The sequence below is a fragment of the Curcuma longa genome, chromosome 3, assembly GCF_044706935.1.
Source record: "Curcuma longa cultivar G26 ecotype Majalengka, Jawa Barat chromosome 3, ITB_CL_G26_1.1, whole genome shotgun sequence".
Classification (NCBI taxonomy): Eukaryota; Viridiplantae; Streptophyta; class Magnoliopsida; order Zingiberales; family Zingiberaceae; genus Curcuma; species Curcuma longa.
In genome coordinates this window covers 13,210,889-13,229,319 of record NC_133863.1, presented here as the reverse complement: position 1 = coordinate 13,229,319, position 18,431 = coordinate 13,210,889, and the positions used below count along the sequence as shown (strand labels likewise).

The 18,431-nt window shown below is 35.2% G+C and overlaps 4 protein-coding genes across 4 annotated transcripts in view; 1 reads left to right on the top strand and 3 right to left on the bottom strand.

Moving 5' to 3' along the window:
* The window catches only part of LOC141824262 (protein SUPPRESSOR OF GENE SILENCING 3 homolog), a 28,099-nt gene extending 27,530 nt beyond the window's left edge, over window positions 1–569 (top strand). The window contains exon 6 of the mRNA XM_074711518.1: window positions 143–569. Within this exon, the coding sequence (XP_074567619.1) occupies window positions 143–368 (226 nt within the window). The 3' untranslated portion in view covers window positions 369–569. The remainder of the gene's footprint in view (window positions 1–142) is intronic.
* A 3,670-nt stretch (window positions 570–4,239) lies between these two features.
* On the bottom strand, window positions 4,240–6,657 carry LOC141825272 (syntaxin-132-like). Its single transcript, XM_074712659.1, has 13 exons — window positions 6,640–6,657; window positions 6,040–6,141; window positions 5,800–5,856; window positions 5,649–5,697; window positions 5,483–5,571; window positions 5,319–5,392; window positions 5,193–5,235; window positions 5,058–5,118; window positions 4,968–4,993; window positions 4,816–4,893; window positions 4,664–4,744; window positions 4,504–4,569; window positions 4,240–4,414 (listed from the first exon to the last, which is right to left on the bottom strand). Exons 1-13 carry the CDS (start codon window positions 6,655–6,657, stop codon window positions 4,247–4,249), a joined length of 912 nt encoding a protein of 303 aa, XP_074568760.1. The 3' UTR covers window positions 4,240–4,246.
* A 744-nt stretch (window positions 6,658–7,401) lies between these two features.
* LOC141824556 (uncharacterized) lies at window positions 7,402–11,316 on the bottom strand. The gene is made up of 2 exons (XM_074711863.1): window positions 9,237–11,316; window positions 7,402–8,009 (listed from the first exon to the last, which is right to left on the bottom strand). Exons 1-2 carry the CDS (start codon window positions 10,776–10,778, stop codon window positions 7,617–7,619), a joined length of 1,935 nt encoding a protein of 644 aa, XP_074567964.1. The 5' UTR covers window positions 10,779–11,316; the 3' UTR covers window positions 7,402–7,616.
* A 630-nt stretch (window positions 11,317–11,946) lies between these two features.
* Window positions 11,947–17,232, bottom strand: LOC141825136 (uncharacterized). The gene is made up of 8 exons (XM_074712525.1): window positions 16,937–17,232; window positions 14,085–14,144; window positions 13,406–13,488; window positions 13,183–13,247; window positions 13,070–13,103; window positions 12,861–12,931; window positions 12,440–12,571; window positions 11,947–12,227 (listed from the first exon to the last, which is right to left on the bottom strand). Exons 1-7 carry the CDS (start codon window positions 17,202–17,204, stop codon window positions 12,481–12,483), a joined length of 672 nt encoding a protein of 223 aa, XP_074568626.1. The 5' UTR covers window positions 17,205–17,232; the 3' UTR covers window positions 11,947–12,227; window positions 12,440–12,480.
* Between the last annotated feature and the right edge of the window lie 1,199 nt (window positions 17,233–18,431).

Here is an 18,431-nt window from a genome sequence, read left to right as displayed (position 1 = left end):
TAATACACTTCTTTCCTGATCACATGTTCTCTATTGTTTCAATTAATTTTTTAAATGTTTTTTATGCAACTTTTTTTTTGTTATTTTAATAACTTTAGAACTTTGGTTTTACCTTGAGATATATTTGATGTTTTGCTTGCAGGCAGGAAGAGATTGCTAGGTTCATTGACAACCAAGAAAAAGGCGTTGAAGAATATGAGGTTGAGAGAGAGAAACTGATCAAGGCCCATGAGGAGAAGAAGGTTGAACTTAGGCGTCGATACCTGGAGGAGGAAGTTAAGCTGGAGAAGGAGTTTGATGGTGCTCTGACCAAACTGATGCAGAAGTATTCCCCTACTAGCTTCCAGGCTTCGAGAAGCAGTTGTTAAGGGGGGAAAAAAGGTTGAACCAGAAGGATACTGAAGTATTAAAAGAATTTTCGTAATTTTGACATGTAGAAACCAAAAGAAATCCTTTAGCGGTTAACAACTACTGCTCACATGACTTTGAAACTTAACAGCTCTAAGAATAGAGGAAAAGATTTGATCTGACAGTTTGACAAGTGTTTAACCATTCTCTTTCTACTTTTATATCGGTTCAATTTGCCTTGATTGAATGTGTGATCTTTTGTAGCACTTGCAATAACCCTATCGTTTCAGAGGTGAGTTTCCATGAATTTCTGAAGAATCAAATTGGTTTCTTACCTACTTCTCTGACCAATTGTGCAGCTCCATGTTTCAGCTCTTTATTTATGTCTTACACATTTTAAATTTGAATATAACCAGAGATTGTTCATGTTTTTACTTGTTATCATCTCATTCTTGTAGCAATTTGTGATGTTTCCTAAATTGTTTTTAAAGAAGTCTTGGATTGTTTAAATATTTTTCTTAAAAAAAGGCAAAGCAATAAAATGCCATTTTCTTGGAGAAAATAGGCTGAATGAAGCCCCTCTTGTTTAATAACGGATTCTTAAAGTTCTTTCGGCCTTTGTTGGAATGATAGTTTATTATTTTGCACGTCTAAAATTTGAATTATGTAAAATGTGCATCATATTTTCAAAATTTATGAAAATTTTATATTTTTTTTCAAAGTGGAAGTTACAAATATCCTTCTACTTCTTTGCTCTCTCTTTGAATTATCAAAACACCTTATAGCTATAAAAGTAGAAATTCAACGTATGAAGGCATGGTTGGATCCTTTTAAACATCCAAACACTTACGACTCAATAGGAGGCTTCATTTTGCCAAATTAGACTATTTTAGTTTATCAAAACATTTTAGTTAAAACACTTTGATTTTTTTATAAAGCCACAAATATATTTTTAAGAGTATTTTGAACTCAATCATAGAGACTTCAAAAAGCCAAATTGACTAATTTTTTACTATCAAGGTGTTTTTGACAAAAACACTTTAATGACAATAACCTTGATGACAATAAAATTATCTAATTTAACCATCTAATGTCATGAATGAAATTTTTAGAGAATCCTAAACAAAGTTGAGGGTTTTAGATGGCTAAATTGAGCAACTTTTTGCCATTAAGGTGTTTTAGTCATTTAAGATAATAAATGAATTTCTTAGAGCATTTTGGATCCAATGAGAGACTTTAGATAGACAAATTTGATAGATTCTAGCCATTAATGTGTCAAAAGATATTAACGGCGATAGATAATTCAAATTGACCATTTGAGACCATGGATGGAGTTTTTTTTTTTTAAAATAGCTTAGAGTTAATGGGAGGTATTAAATAGTGAATTTGTTCACTTAACTCTATCAAGACTTTTCATCGTTGGCAATCAATGTGCTTTAACTAAAACATCTTAATGGACATCCAAGTGATATTTTGATCCATTTTGGATCATCAATATATTTTGACCAAAGCATTATTATGACTTTGAACAAACATCATAATGAATAATGACTTTCTAAGAGGGAAACATTGAGGTTGTAGGCCTCAACGTATTTATGTTTACCCTAGGGACGACAAGGCACTCATAGGGGATGATTTTTACCCCTTTTGGCCACCATAGTGATTTTTAGATCAAATGATATTCATCATTTCATCTATCTAAGTAATTTCATCTATCTATGCAACATGAATGTGTTAGGGCCACAACCTTAATTTTGTCACTATTTTAGACTCATTTATTGCTGCAAATCATATCTTAAATGGTCAAGTTCGATCATGTTTTAATTTACTTGACAATGGATTTTAGAATTATTTTATAATTTTGATATGTACATAAGTGTGTAAGTGTGTAGGAGCTTGATAAATTACACATAAAGCTTAGAAAGATAGGGTTGAGTCGGATGATAGTTGGACCAAGAGGTCAAGGTTGACCACAAGCTTCATAGGTTGCTCATGGAGCATGAAAATTGCAACTCAAAGGTGTTGAGTTATGCTTACGTAGTCAAGTTGGTTGTTGGTTCAATGACTAAAAAGCCCAAAATGAGGTTAAATTAAAGCTAATGCAAAGGATGCGTGTGATCTACCAAGTGTTTTGGTCGACCAAGAAGCAATGGGTTTTGCATTGTAGTTGATGTTTGAGCTTGAAATTGAGTTAAGAGAGCATCATCAAGCATATTTAGTTGACTGGAGGTCATTCTCATTGATTGGTGGCGATTCTGAGTCAACTAAAGTATTATGTTGATTTAGGAGTCATTCTAAATGTCCTACTAAGCAATAAAAATATTTTACTTTGACTCCAACCGATTAGAGGAAGGACCCAAACAATTGAAGCTATTGAGTCGATTAAGTAGTTGACTATTCAAAACAAGAAGTTTTATATTGGGCTCAAGTCAATTAAAGAGGTATTTAGTCGATTGGAAAACAATTTGTTGGAAGATAAGCTTGGTATCATAGACATTAGAATCAACTAAAAATAGTTTATGGATAACACAAAATAAGTACAAACAATGCAAATAAATAAAAATCTACTTGAGTATTTAACATGATCCTTTAAAGCATCATTAACTTTCTCCTTCTGAGATAATATTTTTCTTATAATTATTGGTGTTGAGAGGACCACATTGAATCTATATTTTAATGTATGGATAAGTTTAAAATTAGGTTGTTTGTGATTTGACGATTTTGTCAAGAAGTATGCAAGTGAAGTAACTTGATATGAAACAAAATTTTGATTGGGAACTAGGCAAAGACTAAGACCTAATAAGACTACGCAATAAAAATCTTGGTTAGGAATCGGGCAATATAAAGATCTAATTGGGAACTAGGCAAACAAGACTTCGTTGGGAAATAAGTAAATAAAGTCCAAGAGAGTTAACTAAGAGTTGAAGCCTTGACGATAAGTCTAGATGAGTTAGTTGGGAACTAAACATCTAGTAAAGGTAAACATACTACTTACTACCTCTTACTCATAAAAGTTTAACATGCATAAAGCTACTTCATAGTTCAGGTGATCGGAAGAGATTCCGAGTGACTGGCAAGGGATAAGTCTCGACTGATAAAGTTGAGAGCTTCCAAGCAACTGGAGCGAGGAGCGGAGCAACCTCAGTGTCTAGATGATCGGAGAATGCTTCCAGATGATTGACAACGATGTGATCTAGTGATCTGGATAAGATGGTTAAGATCGAAGTTTGACCTTATTCAAGGTGCTTGGAAGGAGTCTAGGTGATAGGAGACCGCGGAAATATTATCGACGAAGATAAAGTTTGCAGCCACGTTAGAAACCTCTAAGCGATCGGAGTAGTTTCGATCGATTGAAATAGTATCATATCAACATCAACTTGGGTCTATAAAAGAAAGTTCAAGACACTTGTTCACAACATCAAAATTCTACTACTCTCTTCGAAAGTGATCCTCTTGTTCTCCTATGTTGACGTGCTATGCTCACAAACTTCAATTTCAATCGGCAATTAGAGCTCATAATTTTTCTTTCTTTTTAGTCTAATTATGTTAAGTGCTTCATTGAGGTCTCCATGCTTATTGTGCTAAGTGTTGTAGTAAATCTTAAATGCTAAATATTGTTATAATTTGACTTTTTTTTCATAATCTCGTATTGACGAGAACTTCGTGTATTGGACTACCCTTTGTATACATCATCAATTATAATCCAAATTCAAATAATCAAATTAATACATCACCAATAAGAGGGAACACCAATACCACATGCTAAACCACACCATTTTGATAGACTGTAAAACAAGCTCTTGAATCAATGCACATGAAACACAACAAGAAGATCCAAACCAGATACATTATCTGTTCATTTCAGAAACAATTAACTTGTTCTTTTTCTTTTTTTCTTTTAAGCAGATTTACTTGCTCCCTTCATTACTCCCCCAATTGCAACTAGAATAACAAGGAGCAGGAGGATGATGGCGATGCACATGTACTTCCTTGTGTTCTTCTGTAGCTTCTTGGCTTCTTGTAGAGTTTCCCTCGCCTTCTCCACATGAGACACTGATTTGGTGACCTGATACGAAAAACAATTCATCACAAACAACATGAACTAGAAGAACAAATAAACAATTTCTCCTATTCGTATTTTCGAGTGATTTAGACCTGTGTCTCAATGTTATCAAGTAGATCTCCCTGGGCATCAACCAACACTGCCATGTCCAAGAACATCTGTGCTCGTAAACAAGCAATGAAATCTTTTAGAACTGTCAGAAATGAATACTTTTCGTCGGTATAAAGCGAAATCTTCGAAACAAATGCATACTTGTTGTAGATTGATAAGCTTTTGCTCTAACTCGAGCATGGTGTCACGCCTCTCTTGTATCTCTGCCAGTGTATCCACTACCTGCAAACTCTTGGAAGGTTACAAGTGCCTCAATGGCGATTCAGATTGATACTGAACATGAACATGCTCACTTGTCCGCGGCCGCAGTTGTGGATTGCCTTCTCGAATATCTGTTCACTTCTTCCAGTTTCGATCAATTGTTCGACCGTCTGCACGCCGAATTATGCTCGGAAAGGCCGAAGATAAAAAAGTACAGAAGAGAAGCTAGAAATGCAAAACTTACTTCTTCATCAGGCCTTTCCCCTGTCACTGCAAAATGAATGTTATGAATGAGATTCTGAATTTAAGGAACATCTTATCGACAGAATAGTACCTGTGAATACTCGTCTTTCTACCACCTCGCGGTGCTCATCCTGGATGGTTTGTCTCAAAGTCTACAAATTCGAGAGCAATAAAATTAAATTAATACTGCTCAAACTGTTCTAGTTGCTTGAGATTGTTCTAGCACCTGAAACTGTGTCATTCTCTCTTTCAACTTCTTTTTAAGAGCCCTGAAATTCGACAACACAAAGTCTGTACAAATATTGTCGAAGACTCTACCAAATATCTACTGAAGTAAAAGTAACTTACGTACACAGTCATTCCAATCCTGGACCGATCGATGGCAGTCCCTTTTTCGCACCCCTGTTTCTGCCTATTGCTCAAGTTCTACAACCAACAAAGTGTCAGGGTGAAAGTTCTACAACCTGCTGCAACTTATCCAACTTTGAACAAAACAATTAAAGCTACACTTGTTACTTCTTTGTCAAGTTGCTCTAGCATTGCTTTGATCTTCAAAGTGATTTTCTTAACTTCATCCACATCCTTCTCCATCTGTTTTTTGATGCCTGAAGAGGGGATTCATGGTGCAGTGAGTGTGATGGCAATTGCATAGCAAGTTGGAGACTGTAAGTGTGAAAGTAACCTTTCATGTCTGATGCCTTTGTTACAAGCTGGGACTCCTTGTTTGTAGACTAAGAGATGCCATGCATACGATGATGTCGATAAACCATAAAAGTTTTTTTTTAAAATAAAAAACAAAACATATATGTGATTGGAGCTAAGTGATAACTAACCTGTAGCTTGAGGAAGTGTTCATTTATTTTGTCAATCTCTTGCTCTATTTCCCCAACCTGAGAGAAAGACTTAGGAGAGTGACTTCCATTTTGCTTGAAAGTTTTAATCAAAAGTTCTCAAACAAATTGGCCATTAAGTACTTAAAAGAATTGAGAGAGAGGATGATACTAGCTAATTTTTAAGTATTTGATAATTCAGGTGTTCGAGTTTCGTTCGACTAATAAGAATGATTATATTACATGTTTGAAGAACCCTTCCATATCCTTGGCTTCCGGTGAAACCCCTCTTGATTCGATGTCTCCTTCACCAGGGTAGCGACCACTTACCCTTCCAAATGATTCCTGTTGAATGATGACAAAAAAAAGAGAGAGGATTTAATAGAATTCTTAAATACAGTAATTAAGAAATGTTTTCATTTGGTGTGCATTGTAAAATTATTTTGAAAACCAAAACCAATAAAATTATAGATCATTGGAATTTCTTACTTTGTGTTCTTATATGTATAGAATACTCTTGGTAGCAAATTCGCTGATTAAATTTTCTAATAAAAATAATAACGGCGAATTAAATAAATTATATATTTATGTGTAGAAAAATATTTAAATTATTAAAATTTTAGAACATAAGAACTAGATATTTATCCTGTATGGAAAAACAAAAGGAAAATTTTCAGAAACTTTGGTTGGTTTTAAGAAAGAATCCATCCACAGTGATCATTCATCTTAATTCAATTGTTGTCTCTAAACTTTTAAGATTCATCATACAAGATTACAAATATAAAGAATATTGAAAATTAATGATATATAGGAGAAGAACAAAAACAAAGATCGTAAACTTACAGTCAGAAGATTATTCATTTTGATCGGCCGATTATGACATCAACAAGAGGGGTCTCTTATGAATGGGAGGCGATAAAGACGAGCGTGCTTTTAGTATTCGTCTATTATACAAGCCTCAGAGAATTCTCATCCTAAAATAATAATATATAGAACACAACAATCATCAATCTATTCTTAGCTATTCTTTTTACCTAACAAATTATTCAAACATACGATTTACCTTTATAAGGTACAAGTCTCATTTCTAATTTTGAATTGTTTTGGGGTTGTTCCTTAGTTTTAGCTCTCTAATTTTCTTCATCTTATCTTTATATAGAAAGAACTATTATGAATAATCTAATAATATATATATTAATTCCTTCAATTTTTTCTATGGACCAACTTTTTAATTTTTCAATGCTACAAAATGTAAGATAAGATTGACAATCACCAATGTGATCTGATCATTCTTCAAAATTCAATGCGAAAACTTCATGACTACTCCTATATAAAAAACTATCACTTTTTAACAGTCGAACAAAAAAAAAGACAAAAAAAAATCAGCATTTAGGATGATAAGATTATTTTATCCTTGTAGAGATACAAAAGCAAAAAAAAACCAAAACTGTGTTTAAATTTCCCTAGGAAAAAGAAGAGTTCAATCACAAATTATTTAGCTGTCAGAAAAACAGTAATCCACAAGGTCGCCTAATGCTCGAGCCATCCGAGAACGAGGACAGGGAATTCTACAGCATAAATCACTGAGCAGAACAAAGCTGGGAATAGAATGAAACACGATACGGATTGTTTCTTGTCATTCTTCTTTTCTAGCCTTTTTCTTGACAGCATAAATCCATACAATAGTGCAGAAGATACCAACAGACAGAACGAACTAGCTACTGCTCACAGAAAATGAAGTGAACTTAAAAGAGTTATTGATACATATCAATTCTTTGATAAAATCACCTAGTTTGGTTTGATGTACTGCACTTAATTTGCTATTCGAAACCATCCACCAGCTGATGATCATGCTGATCATCTGTACTTTTAGAGGATTGCTTTCTGCTGGCACCTCGCTTGCTCTTTCCCTTCTTGGACTTCAATCGACGCTTCTTTTCATTTGCGTCGATCCAAGAATAATCTGAAGGGATGTGAAAAGGATCAATCTCATCCTTCCAGCTTTGTCCTTCACTGGCATCGCTAGTCTGTCCACCTCGGTTCCCTCTCATCCATGAATACCAGGAACCTAATCCTTCTATTTCTTTGGCTTTGTTTTCCTGGAAATGGGTAGGGCTGGAAGGAGGGGTGGCAAATTCATCAGATTGCAATAGCTCTTCGAATTTCGTGAAGGTGACAAGAACTCGGATAGTAGGAATGATGGGAATAGCCAACTGAAATGGCAGAGTCAACAGGTCAGTACATAAAAATTAAATACAGCACAAGAGAAAATCGAATCATTAAAATGGTATTTTAAATGGTAGATGCAACAATTGATTTGGAAATGGTAGCAACCAAATTTTAAGCATAAGGCAATGTAATGTTCACCAAACAAGATACATATTCCACCAAATTCAGTGTTGCACAAAGCAGTTCTTATCAGAAAGCGAGGAAGCAATAGCAAAAATTCAATGTTGCATGACATTTTCAATGGACTTTGCGACAGAATGGAAGTCAGTCACGATTATGGTAAAATCACGAACAGAGAAATACAGTGCCAATTTAAGTTGACTAGTCAATGAGCTATGAACACCTGACATTATGGTAAAATCAAGGCAAAGAAAATAAAAGAATCTGTGAAATGATACACAGGGAAAATAGTAGCAACATACAACAAACAACTTCTCAAAGCAATCAACTATAAAAATGTCTGTTCTAAAGCCTCTAAATTTCTATTTTCCTGTTCTCTTTTGTTCCTTTCTTCTTGTACTTAAATTCTCCGATCATGGTAAGAAGAAAGTTTCTTCGCCTCCAGTGCTATCAAAAAGCAAAAGGCATAGTGGGAACCTTCAAGGAGTGATCCATCTAAAGGATCATACCTTAAGAGTAGAGGTCGTTGGGAGGATGATCAAACCACATTACAACTTTATGTCATCAGTGTATTTCCACTACAAACTAATTATGTAGAAAACAAGCGACAAGGTGAACAGGATCCCCCTTCTAGTCTCTCTTCATGATCCAACACTTGAGGTATGGTTTGATCTCTATAATATTATAAACAAACCTCTATTCAATCAAGTAAAAGCCAAATATAGGATGGTCACCCAGAAAATTGTGGTCAGGAAATATGTAGGAGTAGTTAAAATTTTTGACAGATTGACACCGATGGAGAGTGAGTATTAGTTGAATAAAATAGGACAGTCTCATTGTGGGTCAGGATGTATGTAGGAGCTGTTGAGAATCATGATGGGTTGACACTGCTGGTGATGTGCATATTAGTTGAACAATTATTTAGGCAAGACTCTTTTCAATTGCCAATTTCAGCCAATAGCTAATCCAAAAACTTCGAAATTGTCTCAGACATCCAATGTTGTCAAGATAATGTTAAGCTCATCCTTCATTGTGAACAATATGATGTTAAGAAAAATAATGAATCAACATAAAATATGAACAAAGATTACCTTAACAGGAAAAGTGCCTTGAGGCAGCTTTGTGGTCAAGAGTTCCCTGAGCCGCCTCACAGCCTTGACCTTATTTGCTAAGATATCAAGTAATGGAAGAAGCTCGTTCGTTTTCAATGGAAAATCAGGAGTCAACCACAAAATAGGTCTCAGGCCCTTCTTAAACTCACTTTCACGTTTGTTAGATTCATTGAGACCACTCTTATGCTTATTGCCTTTTTCTTTCCCCTTCTTAGCATCTCCTTGTTCCTTTGGTAATTCATCATTGTGATGCCCATTCTCTGGAAAATTTGGGTGTCTATTTTTCGGGTCATCTGTATCCTCAATTCCATTACTCTTCGAAGCCTTTTTGCTATTCCAACCAAACCAATTTCTTTTTTCCTTGTTAACACCATTTGATTCAGAGTTGCCAACACTTTCATGTGCCCCACTATTGTCGTCATACTCATTGAAACCTTGCGAATTTCCAATCTGAAGTGCTGAATCTAACTGCTTTCTCTCCTCCGGTGTTAATATTTCATCGAGCTCTGGATCAACATCTCCACTATTAGCCATCCTTTCATCATTGTCCATGGTGAATAACTCCTCATCAGTCATAGCACCTGGAACCCGTCTTGACTTGACACTCACTGTCACATTAAACATATCATAGACCTTCGTTTTCCAATTTCCAACCATTTCAGTCTTCTCTTGTCTCCGCCAATTCAAATGTGGGACAACCTCAGCTTGTGTAACATCAATTCCCGGCCTGTGCATATTTGTCTGAGACATCAAAGCAACTTCATGAGCCACCTCTGCCTCTGTGGGCTTGGCTCCAGCTCCTTCTAGTGCATTTGTGATCTCTTTCTCCTTATGAGCAAGCACAATTAGCGACCCAGGGGGTAGCTGGGGATGCCCACTCTCAGAAGGAGCACCCTGACCAAGGAAAAGGAAAGTCTGGTCAGAGCGCTGGATCCTGAAGCCATCAAATCCAGCCAACGTCATGTCAGCTCTAAGGTTTGGACCTCGCTTCCATATTCGGTAAGTGTCAGATGGTGCAATCCTCCCAATAAATGGGATCACTGAGCTCTCGAAGTTGAACGTGATCTCCATGTAGAAATCCTGGATTCGTGCAATGGATGAAACGATGCGAGGGAGACGGCGACACCACTTAGCCCAAGCAAGAGGTTGGTAGTGGCGGGCAATGATCTTGGCAATAGAATCTTCACGGGTGCAAACAGCCTCCTGGAGGGCTGACCAGCCATTCTCATTCTGAAGGGACCAATCAGCACCAGCGGACATGAGAATCTCGGCAGAGATGGGGTCACGGAGCCGAACAGCAAGGTGAAGCGGGGTCTCCCGGTAGGGAACATCACGGCGATCAATGACCGCAGAGACGGCATCAGCTGTGAGCTCGCCAGCAAGGGATTCCTCCTCAGTGGTAACCTCCCCAGCCTTGGGGAGGCGAGGGAGCGCGGAGACGGTCCGCCGGAGGCCTACGTGGTCTCTTCGTAAAACCGCAAGATGAGCCGGACTATGACTATACTTGGACAGATCCTCCATCTCAAAATTCTCCCACCCCTCACTCCCCCTTCCCTCTCCTTCAAGACCCGAAGCAGCTCATCCGCCACAACAACTCATACGCTAAAGCCATGTAAAAAAAAACGAAATCTTGGAAGTAAAACCCATCAGTTTCGACTCAAAATCGATAGATCCACGAAGTTGAAAACCGGAAACCCTAAAATCTGCAAAGGGAGCAAAAGTGGCGACGGTTTTACCTCTCGCCTTCGCAAGGATCTACTAATTCATCTCGAAAAGAATGAATCCCGTCGACGACTGCAATTGCAGGACGAGCAAATCTCAGATCGATCTGCGACGCCGGGAGGAAGAAAAATCTACTGAAAGAGGATCCATCAACCAGATTCACCAGCCTGCTTGAGATCTGGTATGACCGTAACCATGGGAAAGAAGGGGGAAAAAAATCTTCCGGCAGAGAAGAAATTAGGAATCTGTCTGTTGGAAACTACTCGATCGGGACTGATTCGAGAACTCGATTCGGAAAAGTGAAGGTGAGCTCTCTCTCTCTCTCTCTCTCTCTCTCTCTCTCGCAACAAGAGAGGGAGCACGACGGACGGCGGAAGGGAGAGTTGGAGCTGATTAAAAAGAGGATGCGATTTTGAAAGAATCACGAGAATACCATTACGCTCTTGTGAAGCTGTCACGGGCCCCACCTTCCCCAAGTTTGCGTTATGGTCCAACTATTATTATCTTTGATAAAACCGTTAAAAAAAATTCATAAAAAAAGGCATCTTTTTTATACATCTAGCAAAAACACACCTAACTTTCATATATCTCAAAATAACGCCTCATCGTATTTTATTATCCTTTCGGTCAAATTTAGCTTTCAAATCCTCACTTCACATGCATTTTTTTTTAAAAAATAGATTAATCATCGGATCAATTTAACATGCAAAACTGCTATATAAATTGTAAATTTAAAAAATAAAAACTATCAAAAAATAAATTTTGATAAAATGTTTTAAAACCCACATTGAGTTATTTAAAATATAATTTTTTTTTATTCAACCTGCTTTAGCTGGTCCATTTTTAATCAATTTTGTAAACAATATTTAATTGCCATCAGTTAACTAAAATTTTTAATGAGCGTTAAGTAATTTTAGTCAAAACTACAGCAATTCCAAACAATCCACAATATTCAAACTCAGAAAGCTATTTTGAAAATGAAGGTAAACTTCAACTAAAATTTTTCAACCTATTTAAATACAAAAAAGATTTGTAAATACTGATGAACTGTACCAAAGACTGACCTTTCAAAGAACTTCGAGATGCAAATTATCATGCTAGGAATGATTTAGGTGAAAGAGCAAACTTCCTTCTTTGTATATGATTATAACTTGGTGAACACTTCAGTACCACAACAGATTGCCAAAATCAATTCATCAAGTGAAATTGCTCTAACACTACTCTGAAGGATATCAGCTGCACTTCATCCTACAAGTAAACAGAAAGTATAAACCACTCTTCGATTTTGACTTGCATTGGCAAATGTTATGCAAAATCTGTTTTGAGAAACTAGAAGAAACAATGTGTTATGTAAAAAAAACTGAGATTGGTGCTGCTTTGATTCACAGCCTTCAGAGAAATGTACATTTACGACATCGCTGCAACGGAAATATCAAATGGAAATAAAATCTAGAAATTACCTAGGAAGTGGTATCGCTGATTGATTTTTGATAGCTCCAGATTAATCCCAACTGTCCTTGTTCCTTCTGAATGCCTTTTTCTGTGAGAGAGTTTTCTTGTTCAGCAATCTCTTCTGTTCCCCAATAGCAGCTCTTCAACCACAAAAAGTAACAGTTGAAACTCATTTCCGGATAGCGAACATAGACTAAGAGACAATTTTTGAAGATTTGAAGATTCGCAAGGAGAAGATTAAAGAAGACAGAGAAACCATTGCGGCTCAAGTACTAAGAATTGGAAATTTCACAAGCAGTAACATAAATAAGACATGGCACTGTATTACAAACTTCAGTTTTTAGATAATATGGAATTGAGATGGTATAGAGAAATAGATAATATCACGACTCATAAAAATCGCAGGTCATTAAGGAGAAGAATGCATACAATTTCTCAATTTTTTTCTTCTGTTCTTCGCTGGGAGGTGGAGGCACATATGACGCAGCATTGATGATAGCCTTTTTGAGAAAGGAGCATACTAGTGGCAGTTAGAAGGATAATAAATTTTTCAAAGGATGGTAAAACAAAATCAATATTGTTTGTTGTACTGGTAGCAAAAAAAAAAAAAAAACAGGCACAAGAGAAAACAACTGCACCTGCAATTTCTCCAAAGCATCTTCAATATTACCCCTAGACAATACGATAAGTAAATGAGCTGCTCGAGTGATTAGAAAGAAAAACACAAGGTACTAACAACTGGGTAACATACTTCTGGGTTCGAGTCTTGGTAGAAGATATCACAAGCTCCCCATCTTTGTTGATTCGGTTTTTTTCCTGTTATTATGTAGAATGATGTCAATTAGTGCAGAGTCCTGTCTAGCTAGCTCAATGTTCAATTATTCCTGCTACAAAGAAAAAAGTGGATAGCCTAAAGAAAAGCAAGTGATATGCATGGTATACAAACAAAGAGATATGGAAACACAATAAATCACCATTTGGAGTATTCTCTCACGGATTCTTTCACTCAGCCAATCTGCCTTTTTCACATTGAAGCGCATATCTACTTTAGTATTCACTGCAACAAAAAGTTCAAATGAACAACAAATTGTATGATAACAATTTCACAAATTTCTATGAGAAAAATCATTTAGAGGCCAAAGCCAATTTATAGCATCCAATTACCTGCAATGACAAGTATTACAACTTCAAAATTCAAAGAAGAAAATAACTCAAAATTAGATAGATTTGGAACCAATTTCCAAAGGCAACTAAACAAACATATGTATATATACACTGGCACAGAAATTTACTTGTAAATTAATTCATCCATGGTAAAAATAGGAAAATTTTAAGTTTATTCCTGCAAATTATGAATGAGCCTCATGTCCCAAAATAACTTCAGAGTATGAATGGCATCCCTCGCAAAAATATTAATTAAAAAACCCAATTCTGAATATGTTTAAAGACAGGCATGGTTCGGTGTTTAAGGATAAATCTATAAATGCTAAGGGAGTAAGAACACTTGTTCTTTTTTAATATAAATTTCATGTAAAAAATTATAGATGCAAAAAAGTTATTAGTTATGCAGAACAAGAATAGCTACTACTCTGAATATAATGCAAGTCTTCCCAGTAATTGAATAAAGAACAATTAATAGGATCACCAACATACCTTTGTTTACATTTTGCCCACCAGGTCCCCCACTTCTAGCATAGCTAACCGTGACATGGTCTGCAAAAACAACATATAACATAAAAACAGAGACAACAATTACACTTAGATCTCTCACGTTGACCCCTGGGGAAGGGAAGAAAAAAAAAACACAAACAACACTAATACAGAAAAAGATTTCAAGATTCTTCATTTCTCATAATGCAAGCTAAATGTCTGCAATGTTGTACGAGATGAAAAGTATGAAGAATATAGAAGTGGCAAGCCAAATATTATGTCATTTAACCACCGAAATTTGGTTACTGGAAGATTAAAAAAGCTTGGAAGACAAAACAGAAGCCATATAGGATGCTCTAATTTAATGCATTATGTAATCTGAAAAAACACAGGATACCATTTCAAGTTCATAAATCATTACAAGGGAACATTTATAAGTTCATATATGAAGTTTATGATGGATTCAAATCATGGTCTATATCTGCTAGTGAAAGAAATGGATGAAGGGTTAGAAATCATGCAAAATGATTGGGCCTATCCCCATAAGAAATAGACTCAACAATACAGAGAAAATCATTTTTTCTTATACAAAAATGATCCAAGCAGTAATAGTAACTAGATGCCCACAAGAAAACAGACAATGTTGTTAGATGGTAAATCTAAATTAACATTGCCAAATTTTAGTTTGTATCAGCAATTTTTTCAGAGGATATAGTTAGAAAGTAATGGAAAATGACTAGAATGAACTGATTTAAAGACACTTGTCCAAATTTTGGAAAAATATACCAAACTCAAACTCTGATAAGAAAGAGAATAGAGTAAGATAAGCTAAAGAACAAAATCAATATCAAGCTATGTTTGCCCCAACTATCTGAGACCAACTACAAATTTCAGCTCACCGTTGAACTCTATGCAAGATATCATTAGCAACAACCAGTTCTTCTAACTTATTTGTAATAATGTTAGCAAAAGTATTCTGTACCCTTACATCTAATCACCAATTGACTAAACTTGGCTAGCGATATAATCTCTTAAACATCTTTGAATATGCTCATATTATCTAAACCTACTTTTTCTAGTTTTATCAACTATTGGAGCTATAGCTATTGCTCCCTAATAGAAACAATTTAATATTTCATTTTTTCATAGCCCCCACATTTATCTCAGTTTTTGGTATATACTATATTATTTTTTATACAAGTTATTTTCTAACTATCTAACACTCTGACCCACTAAATATGGCTAATTATACTGCAATCTTATTAAAAAATCCTTTTAATCAAAAAAGGGTCACAAATACCACAAAAAAACTCCAAAAGCACTTTTATTTCAACCACCTTCTTTATCCTATCAATAATTTCTTCCTCGATATCTTATAGCGAATAATAAATCCAAAATATCTAAAACTATTACTAAAATTTCTTATCCATCCATCTTAACTTTGTCTTCTTTTCTTTTTGTTTGAATTAAATCTAGTTCTACTTAATTTAAAATTTAAATTTCTAAAGTTTCTCTCCATGAGCTTTAACACAAGTAACTATATTTTTCATATGGTAGTCCATTATGGCTAAGGCTTCAAAATCAAAACCCTAATAATAAGAAGAAACACCGATAGGAAAGAAAAACCGTAAGGGAAAACAAATAATAACAATGGCACAATCAGGTATGGTATCATATCACGTGGCACTAGTAATCTAGGATCACTTGCATTAGTGGCAGGCTTTACATGGTGAAGCATGAGTAAGTCTGCTATCATCAAGTTTCAGCAACTTGTTAGACAAAAGGAAGCTGAAATTGAACAACAACAAAATAACATATCTTTTTTCAATCTATACAGAAGGTTCAACAAATATTAAAAACTGTAGTTAAAAAAATAGAAAAAAATATAGATTCAAATACCCTACTAATAGCAAATAGGAGGAAATAAGGAAGCAAATGGAAGAGCATTCCACCGCCCAATCATGTTGCAGATCTCCTATGGACATTTCTCATTTTCTCACATGTTCTTTGTTTCAAGTGACAGTAAAGGCTCACAGCCTGGTTTATATTTTGGCATGTCTAAGGACTGCAATTTGGAACAACTAACATTCTACAGCTAAAACCATACAATAGAAGTACATTTTTTCTGGATAAGATATGGATAAAAAACCAGTCATCCTCCTCAAATTCTTGCTAACCACTTGCCACTAATACGGGTTGCAATGAGTTGATATTTGCCACACTTTTGTTGGCCCCATGGACGAATCAAAGAAACTTTTGTGAGATGGGTCATAGCAAAAATTCTGTCTACAGAGAAATGCCAATATTACATACATGTGTCATGCGATCTCCTATATATTTTTAAAAACTGGACCTCAACAACCAATTATGATTCAGTCTTCAAATCTATATTCTGATAAAAATCAGTGTCAAAAGCATCAGACTTGAGCTCCTATTCTACATCCAACTGTAGCAATGTCACCTTAGCAACCTAGAATGTAGAATGATTACAAACTAGCTTCCCCCAAAACACTCCCCTACTAAACTGCACATGGTACTAAATGCCTATTGGAAGATTTGGGGTGCATAGATAGGTTGGAACTCTTTGCTATTTACTACAGCAAAAACCAACTATTAGGCGGGTACCTGTATGGGGCTTACAACCTGAACAGGTATCGAACAAGCTCCCTTATTTCCCATTTGGAACATCCTTAATGTCGATTCTATCCATATTCTTCCCTATCGTGCTTCCTACTAGTAAACTTACCTCCCGAAACAAATTGTTCTTGCCAACGACCAAATCAGAATCGAGAAAAGCATTAAAAACAATTAAAGAGCAAGTCTGAATCTTTTTGGTGGAAGACGGGAATCTTTACCTAAGGTAACCTTAGGCGCCTGTTCTGCGCCGGCGGAGAGAGAACGTTCCTCGGCGTCCTTCAGGACCTGCTTCATCAAAGAGAGACGGGCAGAGACCTTACCGTCGGTGGACTCCGAGGCCGCGCAGCGGATACTGCCCCATCCTATGCGGGCGCGCACCGAGGGGAAGATGCTGACTGCCGGAAGAGATCTTCCATTGGGTTTCAGGAATGGAGAAAGGAGACTGCGCTCTATCAAGAGCAAACTGTAGCCGATGCGGGCGGCCATGGTCGCAGCTTTTCTTCCGACCAATTGAGATCAAATATAAATCGGAGCGTGGAAATTAGATTTTTTTTTTTTTAATTTGCTTCACTCTTTGTGGCGGACGAAGAACTGCGATGATGACAAATGGGCCATGAGCCCATGGGCCAAGGGTTCAGGATACAATACCTGAAATATAACTGAGTTGATTACAATAAAGTAAACTTGTAAAAAAGATAAGAGTTTGAATTTCGACGAAATTAAGCAATATCTTTCTCCATCGTGATCAACTGTAGTTTCTCGATTTATCTCTTCTATAGATCATTGGGACCGATCGTGTGAGATCGTTGGGATAACGAATTTCATCCTATGTAGAAAAAGGATTCGGGACACAATGTACCAAATAGGATCGATGAATCAAACCCAACAGAACTTAGCTTCAAAATGGAGACGTTCTTTTTTAAAAAATAAAATAAAATAGTATCCAGCATTTTTTTTATCTCAAAACTATTTTTATTTTAATATTATTGTAGTTATAGCATAGAGAAAAAATACTCAAATTTGATTAAAATTATTACATATAACTAAAATATTTTTTTTATAGTTATTTTAAATTTTGTTATCAAATTTAAGTAAATTTTAAATATTTTTATCTAAATTATTAAAGAATATTTTAATATAAAAGCATTTTATATAAAATCAAATTAAATTAAAAAATATTAAGCTAATTTATTTTAATAGATTGTTGCAAGCAATATTTAAAATTTTTTGAGTGGTGCTAATGTTTCAATCTTCGATTGAAACGATATTATGATATATGATGCCAATAGTAAATTAGAAATGAAATGAGGAAAGAAATTAAGAAAAAAAAAGTCAATTATATAATTAAATTCATTATTTGCTTTCTATTGAAATACTATCATTTTAACGTTATTTTATATAAGAATAATTTTTTAAAAAAACATTAAGTGTTAACATAAAATAGCACTAGTCAATATGATTGATACAAAGGATATTATCTTAATACTGATTAATATTAAATTTTAATAATTTATCAAAATAATATATTTCAATTAGTACTATAATTTAAACCACAATAAACACTATAATATAAATACTACAAAAACACTGAAATATAATATTTTTAAAATGAAAAATAAATTTGAATGTTATTTTATTTTTTTAAATAACTTTTAATAAAAACAATAATAAATAAAGGGCATCCTTTTTATTTTGCCCATTATTTTTTAACCA

Coding starts and splice junctions, on each gene's coding strand:
- LOC141824556 (XM_074711863.1), bottom strand. CDS start 10,778: ATGGAGGATCTGTCCAAGTATAGTCATAGTCCGGCTCATCTTGCGGTT. Junction 8,010..9,236: donor AAGGCACTTTTCCTGTTAAG/GTAATCTTTGTT, acceptor CTGCCATTTCAG/TTGGCTATTCCCATCATTCC.
- LOC141825272 (XM_074712659.1), bottom strand. Junction 4,994..5,057: donor AGAAAGACGAGTATTCACAG/GTACTATTCTGT, acceptor TTCATTTTGCAG/TGACAGGGGAAAGGCCTGAT. Junction 4,570..4,663: donor AGCTTATCAATCTACAACAA/GTATGCATTTGT, acceptor TTACGAGCACAG/ATGTTCTTGGACATGGCAGT.
- LOC141825136 (XM_074712525.1), bottom strand. CDS start 17,204: ATGGCCGCCCGCATCGGCTACAGTTTGCTCTTGATAGAGCGCAGTCTC. Junction 13,104..13,182: donor ACCAAGACTCGAACCCAGAA/GTATGTTACCCA, acceptor CGTATTGTCTAG/GGGTAATATTGAAGATGCTT. Junction 12,572..12,860: donor AAGAAAAAAATTGAGAAATT/GTATGCATTCTT, acceptor TTGTGGTTGAAG/AGCTGCTATTGGGGAACAGA.